This window comes from Eretmochelys imbricata, chromosome 3 (assembly GCF_965152235.1).
Source record: "Eretmochelys imbricata isolate rEreImb1 chromosome 3, rEreImb1.hap1, whole genome shotgun sequence".
NCBI lineage: Eukaryota > Metazoa > Chordata > Testudines > Cheloniidae > Eretmochelys > Eretmochelys imbricata.
Window position 1 is genome coordinate 37555255 of NC_135574.1, and position 27883 is coordinate 37583137.

A 27883-nucleotide genomic window follows, 5' to 3' on the forward strand; every position below is an offset into this window, starting at 1 on the left:
CACTGAAAGCTAAATACATCTCTATTGTAAGCCCATTTGTGTTATCTTCTGACAAATGTTGACATTTTAATACAACCACTGTATTAATCAGATTTTAAACCAATTTTCCTCTATCTAATGCCTTTTCAGAACATTAAATTATTATGGTAAATTTCCTAATTATGGCAGGGTACCTAGACTAAAACATTTTGATTTTAATAATAAAATTCAAAGGGTTTCAATCCGGCCTCCATTTGTGCCCAGGCAACTTTGTGTTAACACATGGTTAAGTATTCTCTTTAATAAACATATGTAGGTGACTGATTTTGTCTCGTCTATGGGCAAGTGTTTGGCTTTGTACTGGTAAATTCTATCACATGCCTGTGCAAAAGAAAGAACCCAGCAGCAACAGGTGATGGTGCTTGAAACACACAAGAGAAAAGTATGCATGAACAAATGCAAGACACTTTTGGAAAATGTGGCTCTGAGGCTCAAACAAGTGCAAGTTCATGAGATTTTTTCCAGCATCAGAGAAATCCAATAATACTACTTGCAGTATTAGGGAACAAAGACAGAAGATGCATGTTGGAAAACCTATGATGATCACTCAATCTTTGTTTATGCTCTAGGAATTAGAATCCCCAAGGTCTGTACTTCATAGTCTATTGCATACAACTTGTTCTCTGGTGATATTGTTGTAAGCAAGTCTGCTTATTTTAGATATTGATTTTTATGTCTAAACCTGTCCATTTTTTGCAAACTGTTATGTTGACCATGTAGGGACAATATCTGATAACACACATTGACATTACCATGGCCACACTGTAGCACTCCTGGATGAATAATATATAGGGCTGTTGATTAATCGCAGTTAACTCATGAGATTAACTCAAAAAAATTAATTGTGATTAATTGCACTGTTAAACAATAGAATACCAATTGAAATTTATTAAATATTTTTGGATGTTTTCCTACATTTTCAAATATATTGATTTATATTTCAACACAGAATACAAAGTGTACTTACTTTATATTTATTTTTGATTACAAGCATTTGCACCATAAAAAAAGAAAAGAAATATTATTTTTCAATTCACCTTATACAAATACACCGGACCCTCGCTAGAACGCGGGGTTTGGGATCCATGGGCCGTACCGTGTTAACGCGGGGACCACATTATAACAGGGGCTGCGTTACCATGGATCCCAATTGAAATATTTAAATTTGGGATCTATCGCCACGACCGTGCTATATGCAAATCTGCGCTCTAGCGATGTGCGCTCTAGCAAGGGTCCGCTGTACTGTAGTGCAATCTCTTTATCATGAAAGTGCCACTTACAAGTGTAGGGTTTTTTGTTACATAACTGCACTCAAAAACAAACCAATGTAAAACTTTTGAGCCTACAAGTCCACTCAGTCCTACTTCTTGATCAGCCAATCGCTAAGAGAAACAAGTTTGTTTATATTTACTGGAGACAATGCTGCCCACTTCATAATTCCAGTGTCACCTGAAAGTGAGAACAGGCGTTCTCATGGCACTGTTGTACTTAGCATTGCAAGATATTTACGTGCCAGATGGCTATAATGTGTTAATTAAATTTGTGACTGAACTCCTAGGGGGAGAATTGCATGTCTCCTGCTCTGTTTTACCCACATTTTGCCATATATTTCATGTTATAGCTGTCTTGGATGATGACCTAGCACATGCTGTTCATTTTAAGAACACTTTCATTGCAAATTTGACAAAATGCAAAGAAGATACCAAAGTGAAATTTCTAAAGATAGCTATAGAACTTGACTGAAGATTTATGAATCTGAAGTGCCTTCCAAAATCTGAGAGAGATGAGGTGTGGAGTATGCTTTCAGAAGTCTTAAAAGAGCAACACTCTGATGTGGGAACTACAGAACTCGAACCACCAAAAAAGAAAATCAACAGTCTTCTGGTGGCATCTGACTCAGATGATGAAAATGAACATGCGTCGGTCTGCACTGCTTTGGATTGTTATCGAGCAGATCCCATCATCAGCATGGATGCATGTCCTCTGGAATGGTGGTTGAATGGTCCCATATGAAGGCACATATGAATCTTTAGTGCATCTGGCATGTAAATATCTTGCCATACTAGCTACAACAGTGCCATGTGGATGCCTGTTCTGACTTTCAGGTGACATTGTAAACAAGAAGCAGGCAGCATTATCTTCTGCAAATGTAAACAAACTTGTTTTTCTGAGTGATTGGCTGAACAGGAAGTAGGACTGATTGGACTTGTAAGTTCTAATGTTTTACATTGTTTTATTTTTGAATGCAGTTATTTTTGTACATAAGTCTACATTTGTAAGTTCAGCTTTCATGATAAAGAGATTGCACTACAGTATTTGTATTAGGTGAATTGAAAAATACTATATCTTTTGTTTTTTACAATGCAAATATTTGTAATAAAAATAAATTTAAAGTGAGCACTGTACACTTTGTATTCTGTTTTGTAATTGAAATCAATATATTTGAAAATGTATAAAACATCCAAAAAATTTAAATCAATGGTATTCTATTATTAACAGCACAATGAAACACGATTAGTTTTTTTAATCGTGCAATTAACCGCAAATAATTTTTTTAATTGCTTGACAGACCTAATAATAAACAAAGCAAATATAAGAAGATTGATCAAAGCTTTCAGTTATTTAAAGATTTTGCTGTGTAGGTACCAAACTAATCAAGGAATAGAATTTTCCCTTTCCATGGATTTTTTTTCACAAGTCTGGACACAGTTCCTGAAATTCAGATAAGACCTTATCTTTCATACATTTTATCCATCAAGGTAGACAGTGTAGATGCTTAACTAAGGTAGCTATAATTCAACTTTCATAAACATGCTGATATTCATAAACAAAATTTCCTTTGACATATACTTGCCAAGATGATGATCTGTCATTTGCAGAAACTATTTTAGCAGAGCAGAGCTCCACAGCGAGTAGCCTTTCAATTGCTAAACATCACTAGACCCGAACCTTTATGAAGTATTTCTTCTGAGTTCTGCTATGGGTTATTTTCATGAAAATATGTCAGCTCTGTTCAAATCCAAGTACGATTTACACTCCATTTACAGATAGGACTAGAACAAGAATAAAAACTGTAGTGGACATGCCTGATATAAATGAGCAATAAAGCTGTGAACAGGATCCTCAAGATTAAAGATGGTCATTTTATCAGATAGCCCGAATTTGTATATTTAAATCAAAATACACACTGTAACATAATTTTAAATATAAAGTGCTTGCCTGCTGATGTTCTCATGGTGCTGTACAGCATAACGGCAACGTGACTAAAATAGAACATAATAACTACCCTCCTAAAATTTAAGCAAACCAATCACAGGAATACATTTGTTTGTGGCACAACAGTTAATTGTTGTTGGAGTTATCTTAATGCTACACTCAGGATTTTCACTTTATATAGGCCATAAACAATAGGAATAATATTATTAGAGGGGTTTTTTTTAAAATGCTATTAGAGTTGAGCCAAAGGGTCAAAGGGGGAATCCAAAATTGGAGTGGCACAGAGTTACACATTTTGGGGCCATTATACATGTAGAGGCCAGGTGTGAAATTTGGATCTGGATCCAGGTTGAAATTGTGAACCTCCAGTGTTCGGGTTTGTTGGATCCTGCCAATTTCCAATTGCTTATTACTTTATTATTAATTATGATTATTATTACTTATACAACAATAAAAAAGTAATGGATATTTAGACTAAAGAAATAAACATTGTCTAAGAACCGCCCTATGAGTGAGTGGTAGAGCCACTCACATAACATGGCATTTGTGACATGAATAAAAAACAGAAAAACTGTTCATTGAGCTTTAGAATTTACCTATTTAGTCATTTATATCATACTCATTACTACAGTGTCTGATCAATGGGCATGAACATGACATTAATATAAGATGCCACGTTAGTTATCTTGTTTACTTTTTCACAGGGAGCAATACCACTACAGAAACTCTCCAGAAACATAGCAGTGAAGTAGATATATCAAGATAATGCGGGGAAAATGCTACAATACATTATTCTCACTTATTTGATATCAGCAGAGAGCTGAATTTTGATAAATTAACTAGTGTATCTTCAATTTGTATCACTGAGATGAATAGTTTTAACTATATCGAATATTCCCCTTCTACAATAGGTCTGAAAGTCATAATTAAGATTCATAAAAGACTGTCATTGTGTGTTGTATTATTTATTGGCTTAATGTTTTCTTTCTGCTTTATTGTCTTTTAACTAGAAACAGATACAATAGATTAACTGATTTAAATAGTAGTCTCTGAGCTGAGGTGTTTTTTAGTTTACTTGCATTTGAGAGATCAGGATTTAATTTTAAATTGAGTCCTTCACATCTAGTTTTTGTTAACTCCAAATTAAGCAAAAGATTGGTACTTGGCCATTTTTGACCCCCTGATGGTACTAATGTAATAGGATCATTTGGCCTTGAACTGTAGCATAGCGCAAAAGGGACTGTGTTATTGATTGCTACTGTCTAAGGTTCATAAATCATCCTATCTCTCACTTTACCATACTCCAGTAAGACGGTTTACATTTAAAGTGCCTGGATTTGCTCCTATTTCACCTGAAAGCAATGGAAGTTATACTGTTGACTTCAGTGGGGGCATAAATAGGCAGTTTATTTGCAGTTGTTTTTTTAATGTTCCTTTTTGTTCTTTACAATTTTTTTTTCCTGAGAGCAACAGCACTCTATTGTATAAGTGGAAGAAAAAGAAGAATAGGAAGGTTATGATGTGGTATGGTATGGATTGTTTTGAGATTTTTAGAATGCTCTAATTTATTTTTATTCAGTTTCTTGCAGTGAAATTTTAGTACTCTTGAAAGGTACGGGATTAGTCAACTGTGGAGATTGAGGTCCTCCATTTTATCTACAGAAAAAGTACAACTCTGACAGTACCACTACACATTATCTTACACTACCTCACCAGTATGCTGTAACCTTTGGGGAATGTCTCATGCCTAGGAGGCAGTGTAGGGATAATTTATCCCCTGTGAACGTTCAACACATCACCTTTTGGCAAAGATCAACACTCGTTAGTGCTAACTGTGATATGGGCTCCTTTCTTAAAGGAGCTAGAGTAAGTACCAGCTCATTTCACATACAGGTAGGCATCAGAACAAATGTAAGATAGCAAAGTTTGGTCACAACCAACCTGAGGGGAATTTGAACCAGTGCCTTAAAAACAAAAGCTCTGTGTCCCATTAACAATCCAGTTTTTCCAGAACTTTATGGCTGGGATTATCAAAAGCGCCTCAGGAATGCCAAATTGCAATTCAATAGGATTTGGGTGTCTAACTCTCTTAGGCTCATTTGAAAATCTCAGCCTAAACCTTTATTTAGTAGGAAAGAATTCATTTCCAGTGCTTACAAAAGGATTGCACCAGTAATCAAAACCTTACAAAAAATAAATTGGTTTCTTACCGGTGGAGTGCTGAAAATGTAGAAGGATGAACCCTTCAGTGCCAGGAACTTGTATTTGTAGACTTGAGATGAATCAGTTCCCTCGAGTCTTTCATTCACCCAGCCCATATGAATAATCTGCAGAGTAAAACCTTTGAAAAATTAGAACTCAAACTTCAACAGCAGCATAATATACCCTTTACATAGGAGTTCTCCCTCTCCCTAGAATACAACTCAGTTAATGGAGGGCAGCGGCCTTAGATTTGAAACCTGTTGTCCCATCCTCCCCTTTGCCTTCCTCAGCCCTGATCCCTAAATTATACTCCATGCCAGTGTGTAGGGAGCTCCCCTAGAGGTGTGATCCATATTGCACAGGCTCTCTGAATCCTTTCTGCTCTGTGCAGCAGTATCACATTGATATCCGGTGTGTTGAGTGTGTGCTTCAGCTATGAGGGAAAGTGGATGGGACTGGACCCATAAATATTAGGGACAGGGAAACTTATTCTGATAAAAAAGCTGTCCAAATCTTTTCCCACACTTCAACCCAGCCATTTAGGGTGGTTCCAAAAATGTCACTTATTTAACGCTCTATGTGCTGCTGCAATTTCTGGTTTTGGCCAGGATCTGAAATAGCGATATTGAAATATTACAAAAAGGCTGTTCCCACAGTATTTGTGGCCCAGTGAAAACCGGGCAGCACTAGTAATTCTATGAGAGTTGCTTCTAAACAAAAGACACGTGGATAAGTCCATAGGCTTATCTGAAACCAAGTGGTTCACTAGATATTTAAGTTTGTCCATAACTAAAAGAATTATATCACATTCTCTTCCTCCAGGGGGTTTACACTCGCATACATTTCTTCAAATGAGAACGGTAGGTGTTTCTGTGCTGGTAGAATCAAATTCCAAGGGCTTTTGTTGCTCATCTCACAAATGTTTGATTTACTTTAAAGTTATTACAAATAAATTTGTAATTATTTTAAAAGTTGTTTAAGTAAGATTTTATTATCTCTTTCTGAGCTAGATAAAACCCTGAAGAACCACATTCTAGCACAGTGCTAGTACACTAGCTGGTATGCTTAATTTCACATCACCATGCTGACTATATGGCCTTTAATATGCCTTGAAATATTTATCTGGCCTCAATTATAGTGCTCTGCAAATCTTCAAATGTAAATGGCCAATCTTGATGCCCTTGCTGAGTTTTTGTACTCAGCATGGAATTTCCAAAGTACCTAAGTAACTGACGAGCACAAGTTCCACGGCACTTCTGAAATCTCGCCCTCAGCCCGCACACAACACAGAACCTTACTTGAAACCAGTGGGAATTTAGCCTGAGTAAGGGATGCATTAACATGTGTAGAAACTTCAGGATTCATCCCCAAGTGAGATTCGAAGAGAAGAAGTGACTCATTTGTATTATGAAATTAAGATAAACTTTTGAATGTGACCAGAGCATGGAGCTGAAACAATGTACAGTAAGAGCACAGACTGAATGCAGAAACACATTGCTGTGGTCACATTTTTATCTTAGCATGACTCATACATTGTTGTCTAGCTCTGTTATTTAATACATAATTATCTCTGCTATCAGTTAACTTATTTTAAAAAATATTCTATACCAACATAGTGCTATTGCTTCTCTACTCTCTTCTACTGAACAATAACTTTCATTAAAATGTTAATGTTGTAGGAAACAGTGCAGTAAATACAGTAGACCTTCCAATTCTCACTTTGCTATTGTGTAAACTCAATAATTCTCACCAAAATATTGCTTCACCACTCACCAGCACAGCTTTAATAACTGAATGCTCACACACTTCATTACTTTAACAAAATATACCACAGTACTGCTCAGACTCTCCTACAAACAATAGCACAGATTGCTTAAACTTGCATGTCATTATCATAATAAATAAAGGGCAATAGCCAAAACAAAGGAACAAAGTACATTTTGTGATGCCAGATCCTTGATATTTTTTACAATCATATTTTTTGCTAATTTGCTAACCTTGTTAACCCACGTTGGGTTTCCCAGTCATTATTGGAAAGTAAATTAGATACTATTACAGAGTCAAAGATAGAGTGCTGTGAATGATAATAATTTGCAGTTCTAATGACCCCCTTTCAAATCTAAGGATCTCAAAGCTTCATAATAATTGCTAGGGAAAATGGGACATAGTCAGACAATGTAACATGCTCAGGTCATACTTCAAATCAAATATTGCAGAGCCAACAAAATTATAGCTACATCTCCTATATCTCAATCCTGTTCCTTTAAAACAGTAGATCGAGTAAAAGAGGTTGTTTTTGTTTAAGGTTTGGACAGGGAAATCAGAAGACTGATATTCTATTTCTGGTCCTCCACATAGTTCATGTGTGAACTTGGATAAGACACTTACCCTCTTTATGGCTATGTCTTCACTGAAGAAAAAAAAAAGGAACATGTTTACATTGAGGAAGTTATCTTGATGTAAAATCCCAGTAGTGACAAGACACTAGTTTATACTTCAATGTAGCTAGGCAAGATAAATCCCAGGTGGGGGAATATAGTGTTGGCCTTGACAAGCTGCACTGAGGTTAAAACCTACCTGTGCCTTATCTCCAGGAGGATTTTATACCAAGATAGTTATCTCAATTTGCCTATCCCAGTGTAAGAACACACCTTTTTTGCAGTGAAGATATGGCATGTGCCACAGTTTCCTCTCTGTATATGGATATCACAGAGTTGTGAGGACTGCATCTTTAGTATTTGTAAAGTGTTCTGAGATCCTTGAATGCAAGATGTTATAGAAGTGCAAAGTATTATGACTGCAGTCGAGCACTTAAGAAATCCCATTCCTATTTAGCAAAACACTTAAGCATATATTTTAATTTTAAGCCCAGGCTTAACGTTCACTGTGCTTTGTTGAAGAGGGAATGATTTAGGCACGTGCTTAAGTGCTTTTGCTGAACTGGTGCCTGTATTATTATTCCATGTTACTGTGATGGTTAGTGTCAAAAGATTTGGTTTGAATACATCCTTCTCCATGACATACCCAGACTCTCAATTGTCTGCAAACTTTGGATTGAAGTCTCATGGTAAGATGGTCACTTTGATTTCAACTCCATATGCAGCACAGAGAAGTGCATAGGTACTAAGAAAAGAAAAACTACTCAAATAGTAGTTAACTGGACTTTGATCTTGTTCAATTCAAATTTCCAGTACATATTCAAGTCAGTTTTTATTTAACTCAAACTGATTTTCTCCTTCCTTTTAATAAACAATTTATTTATATCATTTAAATGGCGAAATTCTGCTTGCACGAGTCTTTGCAGAATCAGAGAATAATGGTGTGTTTATAATGCTGTAGACACAATAAAAGATTTTAGAAATCTAATCACTGTGCCTGATTTGTCAGTGCCAATCAGTAGATAACTAAATTTTGTCGTTATCTTACAATTTTGCATCTACAACTGATTTTTCACTCAGAATGTTGGCACACAGCTAAAAGCCATTTTGTTACATTTTAGTTCAAAAAGCAGGGGAAAACTCATATGAATTCAATTAAAGCTACCCAAATATGCACTCAAAATTTGAACTGAACGTACACATCAGTTGGACTACTCACTTAAATTTATGCACGTGCTGAAGTTTTTGCTGGAATGGGCATAGAGGGCAGGCTGAGGCCATTTGAAAATGTGGTCCTTTTATTAGCTGAATTATTTCTGAACTCTAATATCATCCATTTAATTTATAATGGAAGCAAACAGATGGATGATCACAAGGTGGACTAATGACTCTGCTCTATCAAAGTCTATAGAAAATCAAACACACAGCAATACCTCAATTACATTTCAAACACACTGGACTGCAGAAAATATTCCATAGTGCCCAGTTTGCTTGATTGAAATAGCCCTCAAAATTAACAGCTCAAAATGATAAAAAATAATTAGTTATGACAGCTAAGTTTTATATGCATGACAATGTATGTACAAACCAGATATTGTAGAGCTACAGCTCCAAGAAACAAAAGAAAAGCCACCAAGCAGAAAGCCAAATAGAAGAATATTACAAAAGTAAATAGCGATTGTACCCTTAAAAGGTAGTTGAAAATGAAGAAAAAGAAATGTTTTGTCTCCCATACTCGATGATAGTTCCCTAGACATGCCAGAAAATGATTAAGTGACTTTCAATTTTCAGTAAAAAACAAAACAAAACAACAAAAAAAGAGCAGCAATTATTTAACTTCACTTTGTCAAAAGATCCTGGGGGAAAAAAAGTGATTTTTTGTGCTGTAAAGTAGAAGTGAAAGTATTGCTTTGCAGACTTATGCCATTTCATATAAAAGAATACAAAAATTTATCTGGTAAACCTGGGAGGTGAGTTAAAGCCTTATATAAATTAGAACACGACCAATGACTTTAAAGTTTCTGAACTGAGGGCTGTCATCAAAATAGCATCAGACACTTAACTTCAGTGACTGGTAGCTGTGAGTAAACAGAATTCAGAATTTCCTGGCATTTATAAAATATATTCATTCATTGGATGCCTAAATCAATACATTTTAATAATGAATCCGTTTTTTCTTAATGAAGTGATGAATAAGGAGCAAAAAATAAACTGTTCCATACATTCAAAAGAATTCCCTCGTCAGACTTTTACTGCTGATTTAATGTGTGTGTGCGTGTACGTATACACACATATATATATATACACACACACACTGAAGAGGCTACAGTATAGCAAAATGATGTACAATTTTTGTTAGGCATCTTGCTATGATAAAAATTAAGAAGGCAAATAAAATTATATCTCGGGTCCTTTGTTTGATCTTTTTATTCAAATACAAATTATCAGTTAGCAACAGCAGTTTTTTTAAAAGAGATATTATGGGAAATAAATTAGTAGCTGCTTTTGCATCTCTATTATGGTGCATGTCTCAAGAAAATAAACAAATGGCAATCAAAGCTAGATAGATTTCTAAAACACTTGATATATATAAAAAATCAACATTGTAAATGCTGGAATAATAATTATATAATGGTGACAGGTTTCAGAGTGGTAGCCGTGTTAGTGTGTGTCAGCAAAAAACAAACAAACAAACAAACAAAAGAGGAGTACTTGTGGCACCTTAAAAAAACTACAAAAAAACTTTTGTAGTGATATTCAGGATGGCCCATTTCAAACAGTTGACAAGAAGGTCTCAGTAACAGCATGGGAAAAATTAGCATGGGGAAATAGCTTTTACTTTGTGTAATGACCCATCCACTCCCAGTCTTTATTCAGGCCTAATTTAATGGTGTCCAGTTTGCAAATTAATTCCAATTCTGCAGTTTCTCATTGGAGTTTGTTTTTGAAGTTTTTTTGTTGGAGAATTGTGACTTTTAGGTCTGAAATTGAAGTGTTCTCTGACTTGTTTTTGAATGTTATAATTCTTGATGTCTGATTTGTGTCCATTTATTCTTTCACGTAGAGATTGTCCGGTTTGGCCAATGTACATGGCAGAGGGGCATGGCTGGCACAAACAAACAAACATTTTCTCCTGCTGATAATAGCCCACCTTAATTGATTAGTCTCATTACAGTTGGTATGGCAACGCCCATTTGTTCATGTTCTCTGTGTATATATATATATATCTTCCTACTGTATTTTCCACTGCATGCATCCGATGAAGTGGGCTTTAGCCCACGGAAGCTTATGCCCAAATAATTATATAATGGGTTATTTTAACTATCTCGAGATACACTGGTCTAACTGCCTATTGACACATGGATTGGACAAACAATTTATTAATACCATAAATAGTTGGTTTTCAGAGTTTCACAAACGACTCTTGTAACTCAATTCTATGAACCTTTAAAATGAAGATATTTAAACTATGAAGAAAACTATCACAAACTAGGATAAAGAGGAACTATTTTTTTAAAATCCTTAGTATCCATAGACAAACCGAAATTTATTTTAAAAAGGAGAAAGATGTATATAATTTTGAACAAACAGGAATAAAAACTACTATGGCTAAGCAGGAATAGGAATGCATAAGTATATAAGTCCTAAAAATGCATCCTTTGGAAATCTTGTTTGCTACCTTATGGTTGACAATAAATCTTTGTAGGATCGTGCTCTAAAAAGTCAAGAGCAGAGTCAATGTGCAAAAATCCTTGTCCCTCTTCCACTACATCTTTATTGAACGGGCGTTTCCAGAATTTTTTATTTTTGATGAAGGAAAGGTGAGTGCTTTGTGCACAATATTGGTCAGGTTATTTAAAACATAAAGATCATCACAGAGCAAGGCAAAGTTGACAAAGGTAGCAGGCAAGAGGGAGGCTATGGTGAAGACTGTTCTCAGTGGTATCAAATGACAGAACAAGTTGCAGTGGGGGAGGTTTAGGTTGGATTTTAGGAAAACCTTTTCACTAGGAGGGTGGTGAAGCACTGGAATGGATTACTTAGGGAGGTGGTGGAATCTCTTTCCTTGGAGGTTTTTAAGGTCAGGCTTGACAAAACCCTGGCTGGGCTAATTTAGTTGGGGACTGGTCCAGCTTTGAGCAGGGGTTTGGACTAGATGACCTCCTGAGGTCCCTTCCATATGATTCTATGGTTCTATGAAATGTAGAAGCCAAATAGGAGTAAAAGATAAATGCAACCAGAATTCTTCTTAAATAATAAATAATAAATAATAATAATTACAGCTTGGGGGAGGTGATCAGGAAGGTGAAAATTACAAAATCAGGAATGAGGCAGAATTGCTAGCAAGGTCTGACCCAAAGCAAATGCCTGTCCTCACTCCCAAAGCTCATTTTATCCCAGTCCTTTTTATTTCCTATTACCAAACATGAGTAAAAGAAACATCTATTTTTTTTTAAATGACAGCTTAGACTGTGACATCACATGACTCCAGGAGATGGGACACTAGTCATGTTCCTAATGAGTCTCTGCATTAATGCAACCCTGCACATCCACACGTAACCACTCCTCTTCAATTCATACAGCCCTCCCTTAGTTCTCACTTTCTCCCTCTGCCCCACTCCTCGTCAGTGCCTAATTTGTGCTGGGGCTGAGCCCTGGCACCTCTAGGCTTGGCAGTTCATAGCCACAGCACCTCTGGGCTCCCAGCCAGCCACCACCATTCTCCATACCATGCCATGACCTGCCCTGCTGCTGGTGGTGCTGAGCTGAATGCCCAGCCTGCAGATCCTACTCTCTGCTCACCCACCAGTGCTTAATTTGTGCCGGGGTTTGCTGAAGCTGAGCTCCGGCACTCTTTCCTTACAAATTAAGCACTGCCCCTTGTATACCTATGATCTCATTTTCTTCTTCTCTTACTGACTTCCCTTCCCCAAAACTTATTCATTCCCTCCCTACCACTCCCCTTCACTCTCTCACACACAACTTATTCTTCTCTCCTTTTCTCTCCTCATTACACACTCTCACTCACCCAGCCACTCTTTTCCCTCTCTCTTTCTGTTCCCCTCTGCAAACTCTCCCTCCCTTTCCCTGCTCTTCAGACAGGCACTCTCAATCTCTCTGCCTGGAGATTCTCCCACTCTTGTCTTTCTCTTCTTGCCACTCCTAAACTTTCAGTAGTTTACCTCAGTGTGAAGGAGAGAAGTCTGCTGCATAACAGCATAAAGCAGCCCTGCAAGATCTCTGTTTCCTCCTCCCCCTGCAGTTGTTGCAGGGACCCAGGGTTACACCAACAAGGAGTGTGTGTGTGGTGGGAGGGAATGGTTTGGTCCAGAAAAGCATCACACAGAGAAGCAGCAGCACCTGTGTATATTTTAGTGGGAAAGGGCAGAAGCCTTTTGGTTTAGTCCCCACTCATAGGTAGGCAGAATTGAAAGGAGCATTCCTAAAGAAGTGGAGGGACAAGTTGTGAGGGCAACATGTCCCGCCCATTTCCCCCAGTGATTGTACCTATGGAAGAGAAGCTGAAGGCAGAGACCAGGTGGAAAGCCAAATACAGAACATACTTCTAGATCCTAGACAATGGTAGCCCTGTACTGTTTATATTTGTTACTTTATCTAAAAAACTTTAAGAGAGATTGAAGAAGTCTAGAGAAGATGCTTAGAAGTTTGGCAGGATATTGCAATGACTAGGGGGACATTTAATTTGAAAAGACATGATTTCAGTTGAAAAGTTCAAAATTATGAAGGAGAATTCATAATATGAAATAAGGGAACATTTGATTAAATTAAGTGGGAGATCACAAAGGGAAATGCTTACTTCACACTACATATAATGAACCTCTGAACACAGTCACAATAACTTAACCAAACTCTGTGGCTGAATTGTAGTAGCCAATGACTACTAACCACATATGTATCTAGGGAAACTAAGGGCTCAATATTATCATTATCAAAGCCACATTTGGGGTTGGGTCATATCTCCCCTGCTTTTGTGGGAGTTAGGGGAAAAATTACTCTGAAAAAAACCAATTCCTCTTAGATACTTGGAATGCAGAGAGAGTGCACTAACTGATTCAGGAGATGCAGAACATAGAATCATAGAATATCAGAGGTGGAAGGGACCTCAGGAGGTTATCTAGTCCAATACCCTGCTCAAAGCAGGACCAAGATATCTCCTTCTGCTGTGCTACTCCCAGTCACCGGCAGGCCCCACCATCAGCCTGCAGCCCAGAGTGGTAGGACCGTCTGATGGCTGGTGAAAACAGCCAGACCTGTCAGAGGTGTGCATATGAGAGGAACTAAAAGCACAGCTCGCCTTGTAACTGTGATGAATGCAATGATGGATGGGGTGGATTACCAAAGGGGGTGCAAGAATGGAGCAGTATTGTAATTCCCTAAGCCCTAAGCACAGGCAGTTACTTGGGCTGCACAGGAGATACTTTCCACCCATATACTTAGCAGGCACAATCAGGATCCAAGATAATGGTAAGGCAATATATAATCAGACTGCAGCACAAAATATTCTTATCACAGGGCAGTGGGAGGGATGATTTGCCACTGATTTACATGTACAATTCTCTTGCTGATGTGTGGGGAGTGAACCATTTTACACAGAGCATCAGGTATAAGCCATAGTTTAAGTAAGGATGGTTGATAGCTGACTTGATGGACCTTTGTTAGTGATCAATTAATACTTATTAAGAAAATAATCTATTTTATGTATCAGAGGGGTAGCTGTGTTAATCTGGATCTGTAAAAGCAGCAAAGAGTCCTGTGGCACCTTATAGACTAACAGACACATTGGAGCATAAGCTTTCGTGGGTGAATACCCTAAGTGGGTATTCACCCACGAAAGCTTATGCTCCAATACGTCTGTTAGCCTATAAGGTGCCACAGGATTCTTTGCCGAATCTATTTTATAAATCTTTTTGACAAGTTCACCAAAGCACATCATGGTCATGTCTACTATTTTTAATACTTTTACATTTGTAAATTGTTCTATTAATTACATTGTGCATGGAATTTCTTATCCTTGTACATGATAATGGTCAAGATCATGTTTTGCAGCTACAGGGTTCATTGTACTGTTGAAAATTTGCTTGGTTAAATGCATAGATACTAAATAACATTTATAAATGCTGCTTTTAATTTTTATAATCCAGTGTAATATTGGTTAACTACCCATTCATGATTACGTGTGTCTTGGTTATCTGTGCTTTTATAGATTCATAGTGACCTGTGCTTTTAGACTCCTTGTAGTCGCTTTCAAGTGCACCCTTCTAGAGACAGGTTTGGCTGCCTTCATGCAGCCCTACCACTCTTAAAATGAACCTCTGGGCTGCACCCTTTCCCTACCCTCCATGCTAATTTAACAAGCTCAACTGAGTTTGGCCTCTGTAAGCCCCTTTTCTGCATAAGTCAGACCAACGAGCCGATTAAAGTGATTCAAAAACAGGTTCGTCAAAACAAAGCATTATTTATTCTTTCACCCACAGGTGCAGAGTGTGCAGAGCACAAGTGTAAAACAAAATAGGCCTATACACACATTTCCCCTCACCAACAATTTAATCTTTCCTTGGAAGCTATGGTAAGCTCCATTCAGCCCAGTTACCCTCATCTCTAGGTTCAAGAAGCAGCCTGCTTGCTGCAGCTTCTGTCTGTGTTGACTCAGCCTGTGTATCAGCCTCAGTCTGCTGGCAACCTTTCTTCTACTCCTCCCTCCCCTTCCTGCCTAGGCTAGTATCTTTAAGGTTTTAATATACCTTTTGATCCTAAAATCAGCCTGGGAAGAGTAAACTTTGCAAACCTAGCGCGTGACAGACCGGGGATTATTTCCCACTTAATGATTTCCCCAAGGACTCTTGGTATTCCCTAGGACAGCACCTTCTCTTTGCCATTGTTTAGTTTCCTGTTGGTTTTCTGCTTACAGCCTACTTTTGAGTTAAGTCTATGCATTCAGGCAGGATAATATCACACAGATAAAGTGCACACAATATTTATAAAAATATAATATACAGAACTTGTTCACTCTCCAAAACATGTCATAATATGTTTCTCTAATATTAAGAACATGTATCATTGTATCAATAATTTTAGCATATACAAGGCCAGATCCTCAGCAGCAGCTATGGAGTAGTCAGTGGAGGGAGGGCTGCACAGAAGAGTCCTTTCCTTATCCTGGTGTTCCTCTACTTCATGCTGGCTTCATGCACATTTGAGAAACAATTTGTACTTGTTTCCCCCGGCCTCATGACCGTTGGTCATTACTGGGATGCAAGGGAGTCCCAGCCAAACCTTGTGCACTAATAGCTGTGAGAGGTGGAAGCATAGGATTAGCTATAGTGGCATCTATAAAACCCAAAAGTCACCTATGCATGGGAGAGCCTATGTAGAATGAATCAAATTAGTTTAGGGTTGCTTTATGCTAGAGGACAATGAAAAGCATTCAGAGTGCGGCTCCAACTCAGGGCCAGTAAGTACAACACACAAGTGTGACAAATATTGTGGCCTTTTGATGCAGTTAAACTTTTACTTTGAAGGCTTATTTTCTCCTGTTACTGTTTAGTGAAAATTTCCTTATGCATCCAATAAAGATAAGACCTTTTCTCCGGTTTTCATGGTTAAGCTCATCTATCATATTCTGGAGATCACATATGTTGGATACCAACAAAACAAGATTCAGAGTGTCGGAATCTAAGTATATTTCTCCTCTCTAACCCCTTTCTGTTCAGTTCAATCTGTAGAAAATGTTTTTGAAATAAATCATAAATAGTCTTTGCTTTGATAAAGACTGTCACAACCTTTTATCTCTTTGTAGTTTTATTCCCCCCCTCTGTATTTTCCCCTAACATCTTCCCTTGCTAATACCTCACAGTCCCAAATGTGTTTGTTATTTAATTCTCATGCAAGTCATGCTTTGATGTACTTTCTACCAGAAATCAGAATTAATTTTCCAAATTGAGTGTAAATGTTCATTCTTATTATTTTCATATAACCTAGGTTTATTTCTGTTCTGTTTATGCTGATCACTTATGCTCCCTCTCTCCCCCCAGACTGTGGTTAGTATCTCAGCAGTCTGTGGTCATAATCTATTTAACTGTTTGTGATTTCTCATCTTTAGTTCTTCCTATGTCTTGCACATTACTTGAGGCCAGATTCTGCTTACTAAGGTTGAGTGGTAACTAACTTATTTTAAATAAATAAGGCAACTTGTGAAGTAAGGTACTATTCAATCTGAGTAGGCATGGCAAAATTGGCCCTTGGTTATGTTCTTTTTCTTAGCTCTATCTATTTAACCAGTACTAAAAGCAGCATAAAGTAAACCTAAAAAGTTGTTCTCCTCCTGACTAACCAAAGGGTCAGATTGCCTCCTCCTCCACAGTGGAGGAAATGAAAATTTCCTCAATCCTCAGCTTGACCAAGAGAGGCACTGAAGTAGAAAGCAAAACCCATGCTTCCTTTAGATCATATAAAGGACCACACATGCATGCTGTGCAAAAGTATTAAATTTTGTTTGACTCCAGTTTTGGCTGTGGAAGCTTCGGATGGGAAAGATGCCAAGGGAAGAGTCCAGTGCCATGGAGCTGAGTGGAGGGACAGTATGTCCCCGAGGCAATGTGGAGGAACAGTCTTTGTGCAGGCAGCTCTCTCATCTAGCAGCTCTTCTATGATCCAAGGCATCTGGAGGCTGAATCTACCTCCCCATGACAGAAGAGTACACAGAAAATGTGAGGAGAACTCCCAGTTTCCAGCCTCCAATGTGGGTTTTTCTCCACAGGGAATTTTTTTTTGCGGGGGCTTATTGCTGTTGTGCTTTGCAACTTCAAAAATGTGAGCCAATATCAGCTGACTCACAAATCCCAAAGTCTTTCTGATATGAGGGGAGATTTCTGGAATGTTAATTCACATGATTAGAAGTTTGAGAGTATTTTCTGAAACTCAGTAGTCTCTCATTTATCTGAGTGAAGAAAGTGAGATCTAGTGAAATCATAGAACTGCAAGCTAAGATTTCCTGAGTCAAATGAGTCAAATTTCAATGAGTCGAAAAAATAGTAAATATGGCAGGCGACCAGCTTGGCTTAACGGTGAAATCCTAGCGGATCTTAAACAGAAAAAAGAAGCTTACAAGAAGTGGAAGGTTGGACATATGACCAGGGAAGAGTATAAAAATATTGCTCGGGCATGTGGGAATGAAATCAGGAGGGCCAAATCGCACCTGGAGCTGCAGCTAGTGAGAGATGTCAAGAGTAACAAGAAGGGTTTCTTCAGGTATGTTGGCAACAAGAAGAAAGCCAAGGAAAGTGTGGGCCCCTTAATGAATGAGGGAGGCAACCTAGTGACAGAGGATGTGGAAAAAGCTAATGTACTCAATGCTTTTTTTGCCTCTGTCTTCACTAACAAGGTCAGCTCCCAGACTGCTGCGCTGGGCATCACAACATGGGGAATAGATGGCCAGCCCTCTGTGGATAAAGAGGTGGTTAGGGACTATTTAGAAAAGCTGGACGTGCACAAGTCCATGGGGCCGGACGAGTTGCATCCGAGAGTGCTAAAGGAATTGGCGGCTGTGATTGCAGAGCCATTGGCCATTATCTTTGAAAACTCGTGGCGAACGGGGGAAGTCCCAGATGACTGGAAATGGCTAATGTAGTGCCAATCTTTAAAAAAGGGAAGAAGGAGGATCCTGGGAAATACAGGCCAGTCAGCCTCACCTCAGTCCCCGGAAAAATCATGGAGCAGGTCCTCAAAGAATCAATCCTGAAGCACTTAGATGAGAGGAAAGTGATCAGGAACAGTCAGCATGGATTCACCAAGGGAAGGTCATGCCTGACTAATCTAATCGCCTTCTATGATGAGATTACTGGTTCTGTGGATGAAGGGAAAGCAGTGGATGTATTGTTTCTTGACTTTAGCAAAGCTTTTGACACTGTCTCCCACAGTATTCTTGTCAGCAAGTTAAAGAAGTATGGGCTGGATGAATGCACTATAAGGTGGGTAGAAAGTTGGCTAGATTGTCGGGCTCAACGGGTAGTGATCAATGGCTCCATGTCTAGTTGGCAGCCGGTGTCAAGTGGAGTTCCCCAGGGATCGGTCCTGGGGTCGGTTTTGTTCAATATCTTCATAAATGATCTGGAGGATGGTGTGGATTGCACTCTCAGCAAATTTGCGGATGATACTAAACTAGGAAGAGTGGTAGATACGCTGGAGAGCAGGGATAGGATACAGAGGGACCTAGACAAATTGGAGGATTGGGCCAAAAGAAATCTGATGAGGTTCAATAAGGATAAGTGCAGGGTCCTGCATTTAGGACGAAAGAACCCAATGCACAGCTACAGACTAGGGACCAAATGGCTAGGCAGCAGTTCTGCGGAAAAGGACCTAGGGGTGACAGTGGACAAGAAGCTGGATATGAGTCAGCAGTGTGCCCTTGTTGCCAAGAAGGCCAACGGCATTTTGGGATGTATAAGTAGGGGCATAGCGAGCAGATCGAGGGACCTGATCGTCCCCCTCTATTCAACATTGGTGAGGCCTCATCTGGAGTACTGTGTCCAGTTTTGGGCCCTACCCTACAAGAAGGATGTGAATAAATTGGAGAGAGGCCAGCGAAGGGCAACAAAAATGATAGGGGTCTGGAACACATGACTTATGAGGAGAGGCTGAGGGAACTGGGATTGATTAGTCTGCAGAAGAGAAGAATGAGGGGGGATTTGATAGCTGCTTTCAACTACCTGAGAGGTAGTTCCAGAGAGGATGGTTCTAGACTATCCTCAGTGGTAGAAGAGGACAAGACAAGGAGTAATGGTCTCAAGTTGCAGTGGGGGAGGTTTAGGTTGGATATTAGGAAAAACTTTTTCACTAGGAGGGTGGTGAAACACTGGAATGCGTTACCTAGGGAGGTGGTAGAATCTCCTTCCTTAGAAGTTTTTAAGGTCAGGCTTGACAAAGCCCTGGCTGGGATGATTTAATTGGGGATTGGTCCTGCTTTGAGCAGGGGGTTGGACTAGATGACCTCCTGAGGTCCCTTCCAACCCTGATATTCTATGATTCTATGATTCTATGAAATATGTACCAATTTGTTGTGTGGATTTTTGCAAGTCACTTAACCTTTTTGCTTTGCAGTTCTTCATCTGTAAAATGAGGGTAATAATAGTTATCTACTGCACAGGGGTACTGTGAGGATTAAACATACCTAAGTGAGTAGAGCTAATATTTGTCTAGTGCTTTGAAGTGTTACTAATTTGTCATTACAATTCATTTTTATTTTCACTGAGACTTGAGTTCCCAGAAAATCAGTGAAGATGATCAAGAGAATTTCACAAAGAATTGTAAAAAGAAAAGGAGTACTTGTGGCACCTTAGAGACTAACCAATTTATTTGAGCATGAGCTTTCGTGAGCTACAGCTCACTTCATCGGATGCATACAAAGAATTGTGAAACTGTCCTTCATATAAACAAAGTAGGGGCAATTATCAAGACCGATTTTAAGTCTAACCCCCAAGAATGTATGCATTAAAAATGGGAAATATTGATATAGAACATAGCTGAAGCCCAGGTGGGTGTAGAACAGCTACTTAGGTTATGTCTACACTGCAGAAAAGACTTGTGGCAGTGAGTCTCAGAGCCTGGTTCAACTGACTCGGCTTGAAGGACTTATGCTATGAGGCTAAAAATAGCAGTGTAGACATTTGAGCTTGGGCTGGAGCCTGGGCTCTCAAATCCAATGGTCTCAGAGCCCAGGCTCCAGTCCAAGCCCAAACATCTGCACTATTTTTAGCCTGTAGTGCAAGCCCAAATCAATTGACCCAGGCTGCAGACTTGTTTTTGCAGTGTAGAAATACCCTGAATGGCTGTTCTACACCCAACTGAGTGTCAGACATGTTCTATATCAATATTTCATGTTCTGAGTGCATAAGTCCTAGAACTGTATTTTGAAGTAAACCTTAATCTTTCTAATTTAACAACTAGAAGAAGCTAATTTTAGCAACATTTTATATATTCAGAAATCATTTGTGTTTATGGTAAGAAAATGAGAAAAAAGAGATTAATGCTATGAGGATGTGCGCGCTATTTCTTTAAATCTGTAGCAGGAAGCCTAGCAGGAAGGGGCTTGGGAAGCTTCTAAGCAGTCGCTCTATAGTGAAAGAGCTACAGAGAGAAGCCTTAATGCTAATACTATTAAAGTTCCTCGTTCAGTATCAGAAGAAAGGGACTCTCTCTGTGATTCTTTTGCCAAATGAGAGATGATAAAGGCCTGATGCAAAGAGCCCACTGACTTCAATGAGAGTCATACTATTGACACCAATAGACCTTGGATCAGGTCCTAAAAGGACAATACATCATTCTAAACAGGGATCCCCAGGATGAAGAGAAGCGAAGGCTCAGAAAGCACCTCCTTAGTTTAGCATAGTGTAATTTAAATGTACACTAACCCATATTAACATTGCAGACAGGATATTATTTTAACCAATGGAACCAATTAGTATGAGAAATTCTGATATAAGTTAATGGGAGTTTCATGTGTGGAATGGCCGCAGATAAGAATCCACTATTTTTGAGGCAGCTGAAATATATACCAACTGTGGTACTGTCATCGGTCACCCTGATTCCCACAACTCCAGGTTCTAAATCTCTGTATCCGTACAGATTGCTATCTAGACAAGCCATTGGATGGTGGGACAACTGGGCTCATGAAAAATGAGAGAAAGGCAAAGGCATCATGACACCTGATCTGTGAACATCACTGCAGTGGGGTGAGTCATGCCCTAACAGGTTACAAGTGAGTTCCATTTAGAGTACATTACCTTATCTCCAAAACTGGAAAATAAAATCAAATTGCAAATAGAGCTATTGGGAATACCCTGTAAATGTGCTTTACAGCACAAACTAAAAATGATAAATACTGGATTAACCTTTGATCAATACTGCTCTATTAATGTGGAAAAGAAATCACATACTTTTACAGTTTCAATGAGATGGCAGGACGGTAACTCCTATTAGCCTGTAAAAACCCCTACAGATGATTCTGTGTACAGAAAAGTATCTAATTTAATGTTTCATAAAATATATGCAGTGATTCAATGATGTGTGTCTTTTTGGAAATTGAGTAACATATCTTACTGCCTCCTGATAATACACTCAAGCGCTTTCCAGTTTGTGGAACAGTATGATAAATTATATCAAGCAGAATCAGAAGGTGATAATGTTTGGACAATGGTCATTGTAAACATCCTGCATGTCTAACAAAATTATGTACAGTATATGTTACAACCTGGACAGGCACTGGTCTGTTGTCTTGTGATTACTGGGCCTAAAACTTTAGCCTAATTGTAAGCTTAAATGTATAAAGTATGTTTAAGTTCATAAGATGTCACAATAACTTATGATTTTTTTTTCCTGCTTGGGAATTAACTATGGAAAATAGGTCAAGTTGTGTTCAATAATAAATATTATGAACAAGTGCAAGAAAACAAAACAGGAAGACTAGATTAGTCCAGACAAAAAAAAGGCCTATTGATATGATTCAAGGACTGTGTTCAGATTGGACTTCATAAACAAGAAGATATGGGGTCCAGAAGATACAGAGTGCAGAAATTAATGGACCAACATTGGTGTCCGGCCTAATTGGTGAACAAAATAATGAGGGCACAAAATTACATCACCCACTTTTCCACTTATTGTGGATCTTAAAAAAAAGAGCCTTTGAAAAAAATCTCATCTTTCCAACTCATGTCAGCTCATCTCAATTCATTCATCTTCCTAAATCCCAAAACAGAGGAAGCAGACAGGAGTAAAAGATTTTCTTCCTGGGAAGAAGGTCATTAGGCCTTGCTTTGTTTAAGAAACTGTTTTTCACCTGAGAGTTGTGAAAGTCATCATATCATCATGACATCCAGTCCCCAGCCCATCAGTGAGGATACCTAATTGCCAGCACCACAGATGCATGTAAGATCCCATTCTGTTTCCCTTTCTTTTGTGTTACCTTCTGCTCCTCTTCTTTCCTCTTGTCTTATCGCTCACTGTCTTGGCTTTTCATCGAATTTTGAAATCAACTGAACTACATCAGCACAGTAAGATGAGTGGGATACCTGCCCTATCTCAGGAGAAAAGATCCAACCAAATGATTTCCCTGACTTGAAAGTGAACAATAGCCAAGCAACAGGTGTCACGGTCAACATGCCAGCTAAAGCATCCATTTGTAATGGACCAGCCATTCAGCGTTCCAAAAATATCAAAAAAAGCCATAGTCCCTCACACCTCCTTTTCTATCCTATCTCATCTCTCCTCCACTTTTCATCTGTTTTGTCTGTTAAAAACAGGACTTGTGAATACCCTTCACACATCAGGACAGAATAAAATTAACCTTTTCCTTTTAATCAAAGAACATTTGTTAATGAAAATAAGAGACTGATATTTTGTTTCCAAAAGGAGAAAAACTTTAACAGGTTTTGATTTAGTTTATTTTGTGTAATCACTCAATTTCATAGACGTTAAAGCCAGAAGTGACCATCATGATCATCTTGTCTGACCTCCTGCACATTGCAGGTCACAGAACCTCACCCACCCTCTCCTGTAATAGACCCCTAACCTTTGGCTGAGTCACTGAAGTCCTCAAATCATATTACAGAGAATCCACCATTTAATCGAATTTAAACCAGCAAGTAACCTGTGCCCCATGCTCCAGAGGAAGGCAAAAACCCAGGGTCTCTGCCAATCTAACCTGGGGAGAATTTCCTTCCTGACACCAAATACAGCAGTCAGTTAAACTCTGAGCATGTGGGCAAGACCCGACAGACAGACACTTGGGAGAGAATATTCTGGAGTAGCTCAGAGCCCTCCACATCTGGTGTCCCATCACCAGCCATTGTGGATCTCTGCTGCTAGCAGTCTCAGATTGACTGCATGCCATTGTAGGCAGTCTTGTCATATCATCCCCTCCATAAACTTTTTAACCTCCGTCTTGAAGCCAGTTAGGTTTTTTTCCCTTCATGCCTGACTGCTCCCTGTGGGCGACTGCTCCTGATAGGTGATTACTCTAGAACTCTACTCCTCTGATGGTCAGAAACCTTTGTCTAATTTCAAGCCTAAACTTGTTGATGGCCAGTTTATATCCATTTGTTCTTGTGTCAACATAGGCATATAACTTAAATAACTCCTCTCCCTCCCTGGTATTTCAGTTTCAGTATACATGCTTATTTTAATTTCTTGTGCTTTCTTGTATTTGATCAATAAATGTTCAAAATTAGACTGAACACTTTTGGGTGTTTGCCAAGAAGCAAGTAAACCACAGCCTCTGTAGAAAAAAAAATGGACCGAAATATCACTGTTTTAACATTGGACAATGAAAAAGTTTATAAACACCTTTAACTCTTTTGGCCCTTGAGATTAATACAACAGTTGTGAAAGGACCCAACCACTGGATCCCACATAATTCTAAGCCCCCTAGGCCTGGGTAGTGACTGGCAGTGGTGCCCACGGTCATATGCACATTACACATGGGATATAGCATTGGCAAGGGCACCAAGTCATCACTTCCAGACCCTCCCAATGGCAGTGGCAAAGAGAAAGAGCACTGGCCAACCCACTGCCCACTCAGGCTTTGCTCTGCAGCCCATCTGTCATGACGGGGTGGGGAGGACTTTGGGATCAAACCTAAGCAGTGCTGTGACCCCCAAGAACCAGATTGCAATACCACTCAATCATTTTTGGCCTCATTGTGATGGAGAGTCCATAGGGCCAAACTTGAGTAGGCAGTGAGGTGGCCAGCACTGCTCCTTCTTGCTGCTGCCTTGGGGACAGCTCCAGCACCAGAGCTCCTCTCCTGGGGGACTGACAGGCTTCTCCCTGCTTCCAGCAGCCCATGCCCCCTCTGCTCTAACCATAGTGTTCACTCAGAAACAGCCTCAAGACCTGCTACAAGTATGGGGAGCTGCAATAAGTGCCTGTACGGGGGAGCCAGCTGGGAGAGGGGAAGCAGGGAGCTCTGGGGCATACCATGTGAAAAATTCCTGGGGCCAGGTTACTGTTCCTAGCTCTGGGTCTCTGAAGCACACTCCAGAATCAGACCCCATGTCTGATACCCTTCTTGGCCAGTGGGACCTCATAGTTTGGCTGCCTTAACTCCTGGAACTAGTGCTTAGCCCTTGTGAGGTCCTAGTTGCGTAAGCACATTTTCCCAGAGAACACTGAGCTGCGGGAGCCCTGGTTCCTTCTTAAACTTTTCAGGAACAACGTGTCAGGAAAGCAAGAAACACAGACTTAGCAAATGAATTTCTTAACAATAGACACTTCACTCTTGAAAGCACTAGAGAGTGACAGATGTGTGAAAAATGGTCAATGGTCCTTGATGGCACTCTTATTGTAAGCCACTGTGGTGTTCAGTGATCACTCAGTGCTCTATGTACTTCAAAGAGATCTGCTTTATTCTGTGATGGATTCCAGCTGGCCGTGCAGCATAACAACAACATGAGCTTCTGCAGTGTGCCACTCAGACTCTCTGTCTGGGAAGCTCAGCCTTTAAAGGCACATCCCGTCTCACCAAAACTTAGCAATATCATTTTAAAAACCAACTTTAATATAACACACAATTACAAATGCTTATATGTAATCTGTAACTAAACTTACTAAAAATATTAAATTGTCTTTGAGGTGCCTTTTGCTGTCATTTGGATCTGCAGCGCTCCTCTCAAACATCAGCACTGCTGCTGTCAGAAGGAGGTGAGTCCATTTGTTCCAGTCATTTTATGTCTCGAGCCTCCATTGTCTCAACCTGCTATGGTTGTTGCCTGTCTGAGGACCTCCTGGGTAAAACAGCAGACTGGGATTTGGAGGTATCACCTATTTCTTCTTTGTATGGTCCATTAGGGTGACAACCTGATATGACTATGGGGCAATCTCTTGTGACACCGCTGCTGTTTGAGACCATTATTTCCCATCATAGATATGCACAGTGTCATTTACATGAAGTGCTGGCAGCTCCCCTGACTCCAAATCATATTGATTTTTTTGTTTTGTCTTAGCTCTCTGTACATCTGCAAGTCCCCAGTGACTCTGAAATCAGTTTGTAATAGTGCAGGCATTCTTGTTTTACGAATTGAACAAAATGTCAGCAGGTAACAACCCAGGCATCACTGGTATGCCTTTCTGTAATTTACCAGTGCTAAATACAGATCAGAGTCTGACTCTGTAGTATTTTTTCAGAAGATGCTTTATTATTCTGACACTGTTTTCCACAACTTCATTGGATTTGGGATAATAGGGACTAATGGCTACATGTCTCAACTTATACTTTACTGTGAAGTGCTTAAACTCAAGTCCACTAAACTGTGGCCCATTGTCAGACATTACTAAGTGAGGTATACCACGTCCAGCAAAAACAGACTTGACATGCACTATTATCTTGCAAGTGAGAATCACAGGGAAGTGAGACTCACAGTCTAGCATAAGTACATGTTTTTTTTTCCAGCAAACAAAGAAATTATGCCCACTTTTTTATTCCACCGGGCAATTTTTTCCTGTGCCACCAACATAGTTTTTTTTTTTTTTTTACTTGGCCTCTATTTTTGGCATGTAAGATAAGTTTTAATAGCATCCTCAGTGTTGCTGTTCATTTGAGGCCATATAAAATTCTTTTAGATTTCTCAATCCCTAAATGACTTTCATATAGCCTTTTAAACAAAATCCCATCTAGTATTGAGAGTTCTCCCTTACATCGATAATAGGGGCCAGGAACCTCCCTAACTTGTGCTAGTAGCCTTAATTACTTTCTGCAGGGTCTTATCCTGAGCAAATGACTCTGGCGAGCACAGTCCATTTTTCATCTGAAACAGAATACATACAAAACCTAGCTCGGGAATTTGCTCTATTGTACTTTTGTCAAATGCTCTAGAGTGTGTGTCTGCAGCCACCAAATCCCTCCCAGGTTTCTAATCAAATTGCAAATCATACACTTGTAGCTAAAAAAAAATCCCCATCAGGGGATGGGGGCAGGCAGATTTGCCGGGCCCCTTTGACAATGGGAATAAGTGGTTCATGGTCAATTTCAGTTTACACAGGTCTGTCATAAATAAAGACATGAAACTTTTTACACGTGGACAAAGGTGAAAGCCTCTTTCTCTTTTTGAGCAAATTGACACTCATTTTTTGTTAGCACCTATGATGCATAAGCCACTAGGTCTCCAGTATTAACTAAACTATTGTACGAGGACTGCACCAATACCTTCCCTGGAGACACAGACAGCTTAGGTCTATGCTAACTGTCAGGACTGAGGCCCCTTTAATTAAATCCTTCTGTTTCTCAAACTCTGTATTAAGATTTGCATCCCATGTCCATTGGGCATCATTGCACAGTGGTTTTCTCAAGTTGCTGATTTAGGCAGTTAGATTTGGCTTTCCTTACATAATTCACCATTCCAAGGAAAGTTTTGTACTCCTTCCTTATCTGTTTTGGCAGGCATGTCCTTCGAGACCAGCTGTTTGTTGGGTGTCTCTAATGCCCTGCACCACTTCCCAGTGGCTGACAGGGGAACCCAGGCCCGGCCTCTACATTGGTTTCCAGCCTAGGGACCCTATAACAAGAAGCCAAGGTCTGTACAGTTCTACCCCTGAGCTTCTGCTGTTTCTCTGGGCTTCTTCCTACTTATCTGGCTTCCCCCCACTCCCTTTCTGGGTTTGCCAGCCCAAGCCCCCTCCTCCCTATAGAGTACTTCCTTGCAACCTGTTGCTGCTCACAGCTCCTGCGCTTTATGCAGGTCCTTCTTGTTCCTGCCCAGCTGATCCCATTTCCAATTAGTGGCCTGCTCCCTGTCTCAGGTGCATCCTGGGTAGTTAATTGGCCTGCCTAGCTACTTTAACCCTTCGGGGCCTTATGTGGGATGGGCACCTCATCACAGGGGGATATGAAAGAGATCTATAAAATCATGAATGGTGTGGTGAAAGTGAATGGGAAAGTCCTTTTCCCTTCACAAGCACCAGCGGTCACCCAATGAAATTAATAAGCAGGAAGTTTAAAACAAACAAAAGGAAGTACTTCTTCACACAACACACAGTCAACC

At 39.5% G+C, this 27883-nt stretch overlaps 1 protein-coding gene across 1 annotated transcript in view; it reads right to left on the reverse strand.

Annotated features, from left to right (window-relative positions):
• SNTG2 (syntrophin gamma 2) overlaps positions 1–27883 on the reverse strand; it is a 280115-nt gene that overhangs the window by 74360 nt on the left and 177872 nt on the right. The window contains exon 12 of the mRNA XM_077811468.1: positions 5466–5582. Coding sequence (XP_077667594.1) covers positions 5466–5582 — 117 coding nt within the window. The remainder of the gene's footprint in view (positions 1–5465; positions 5583–27883) is intronic.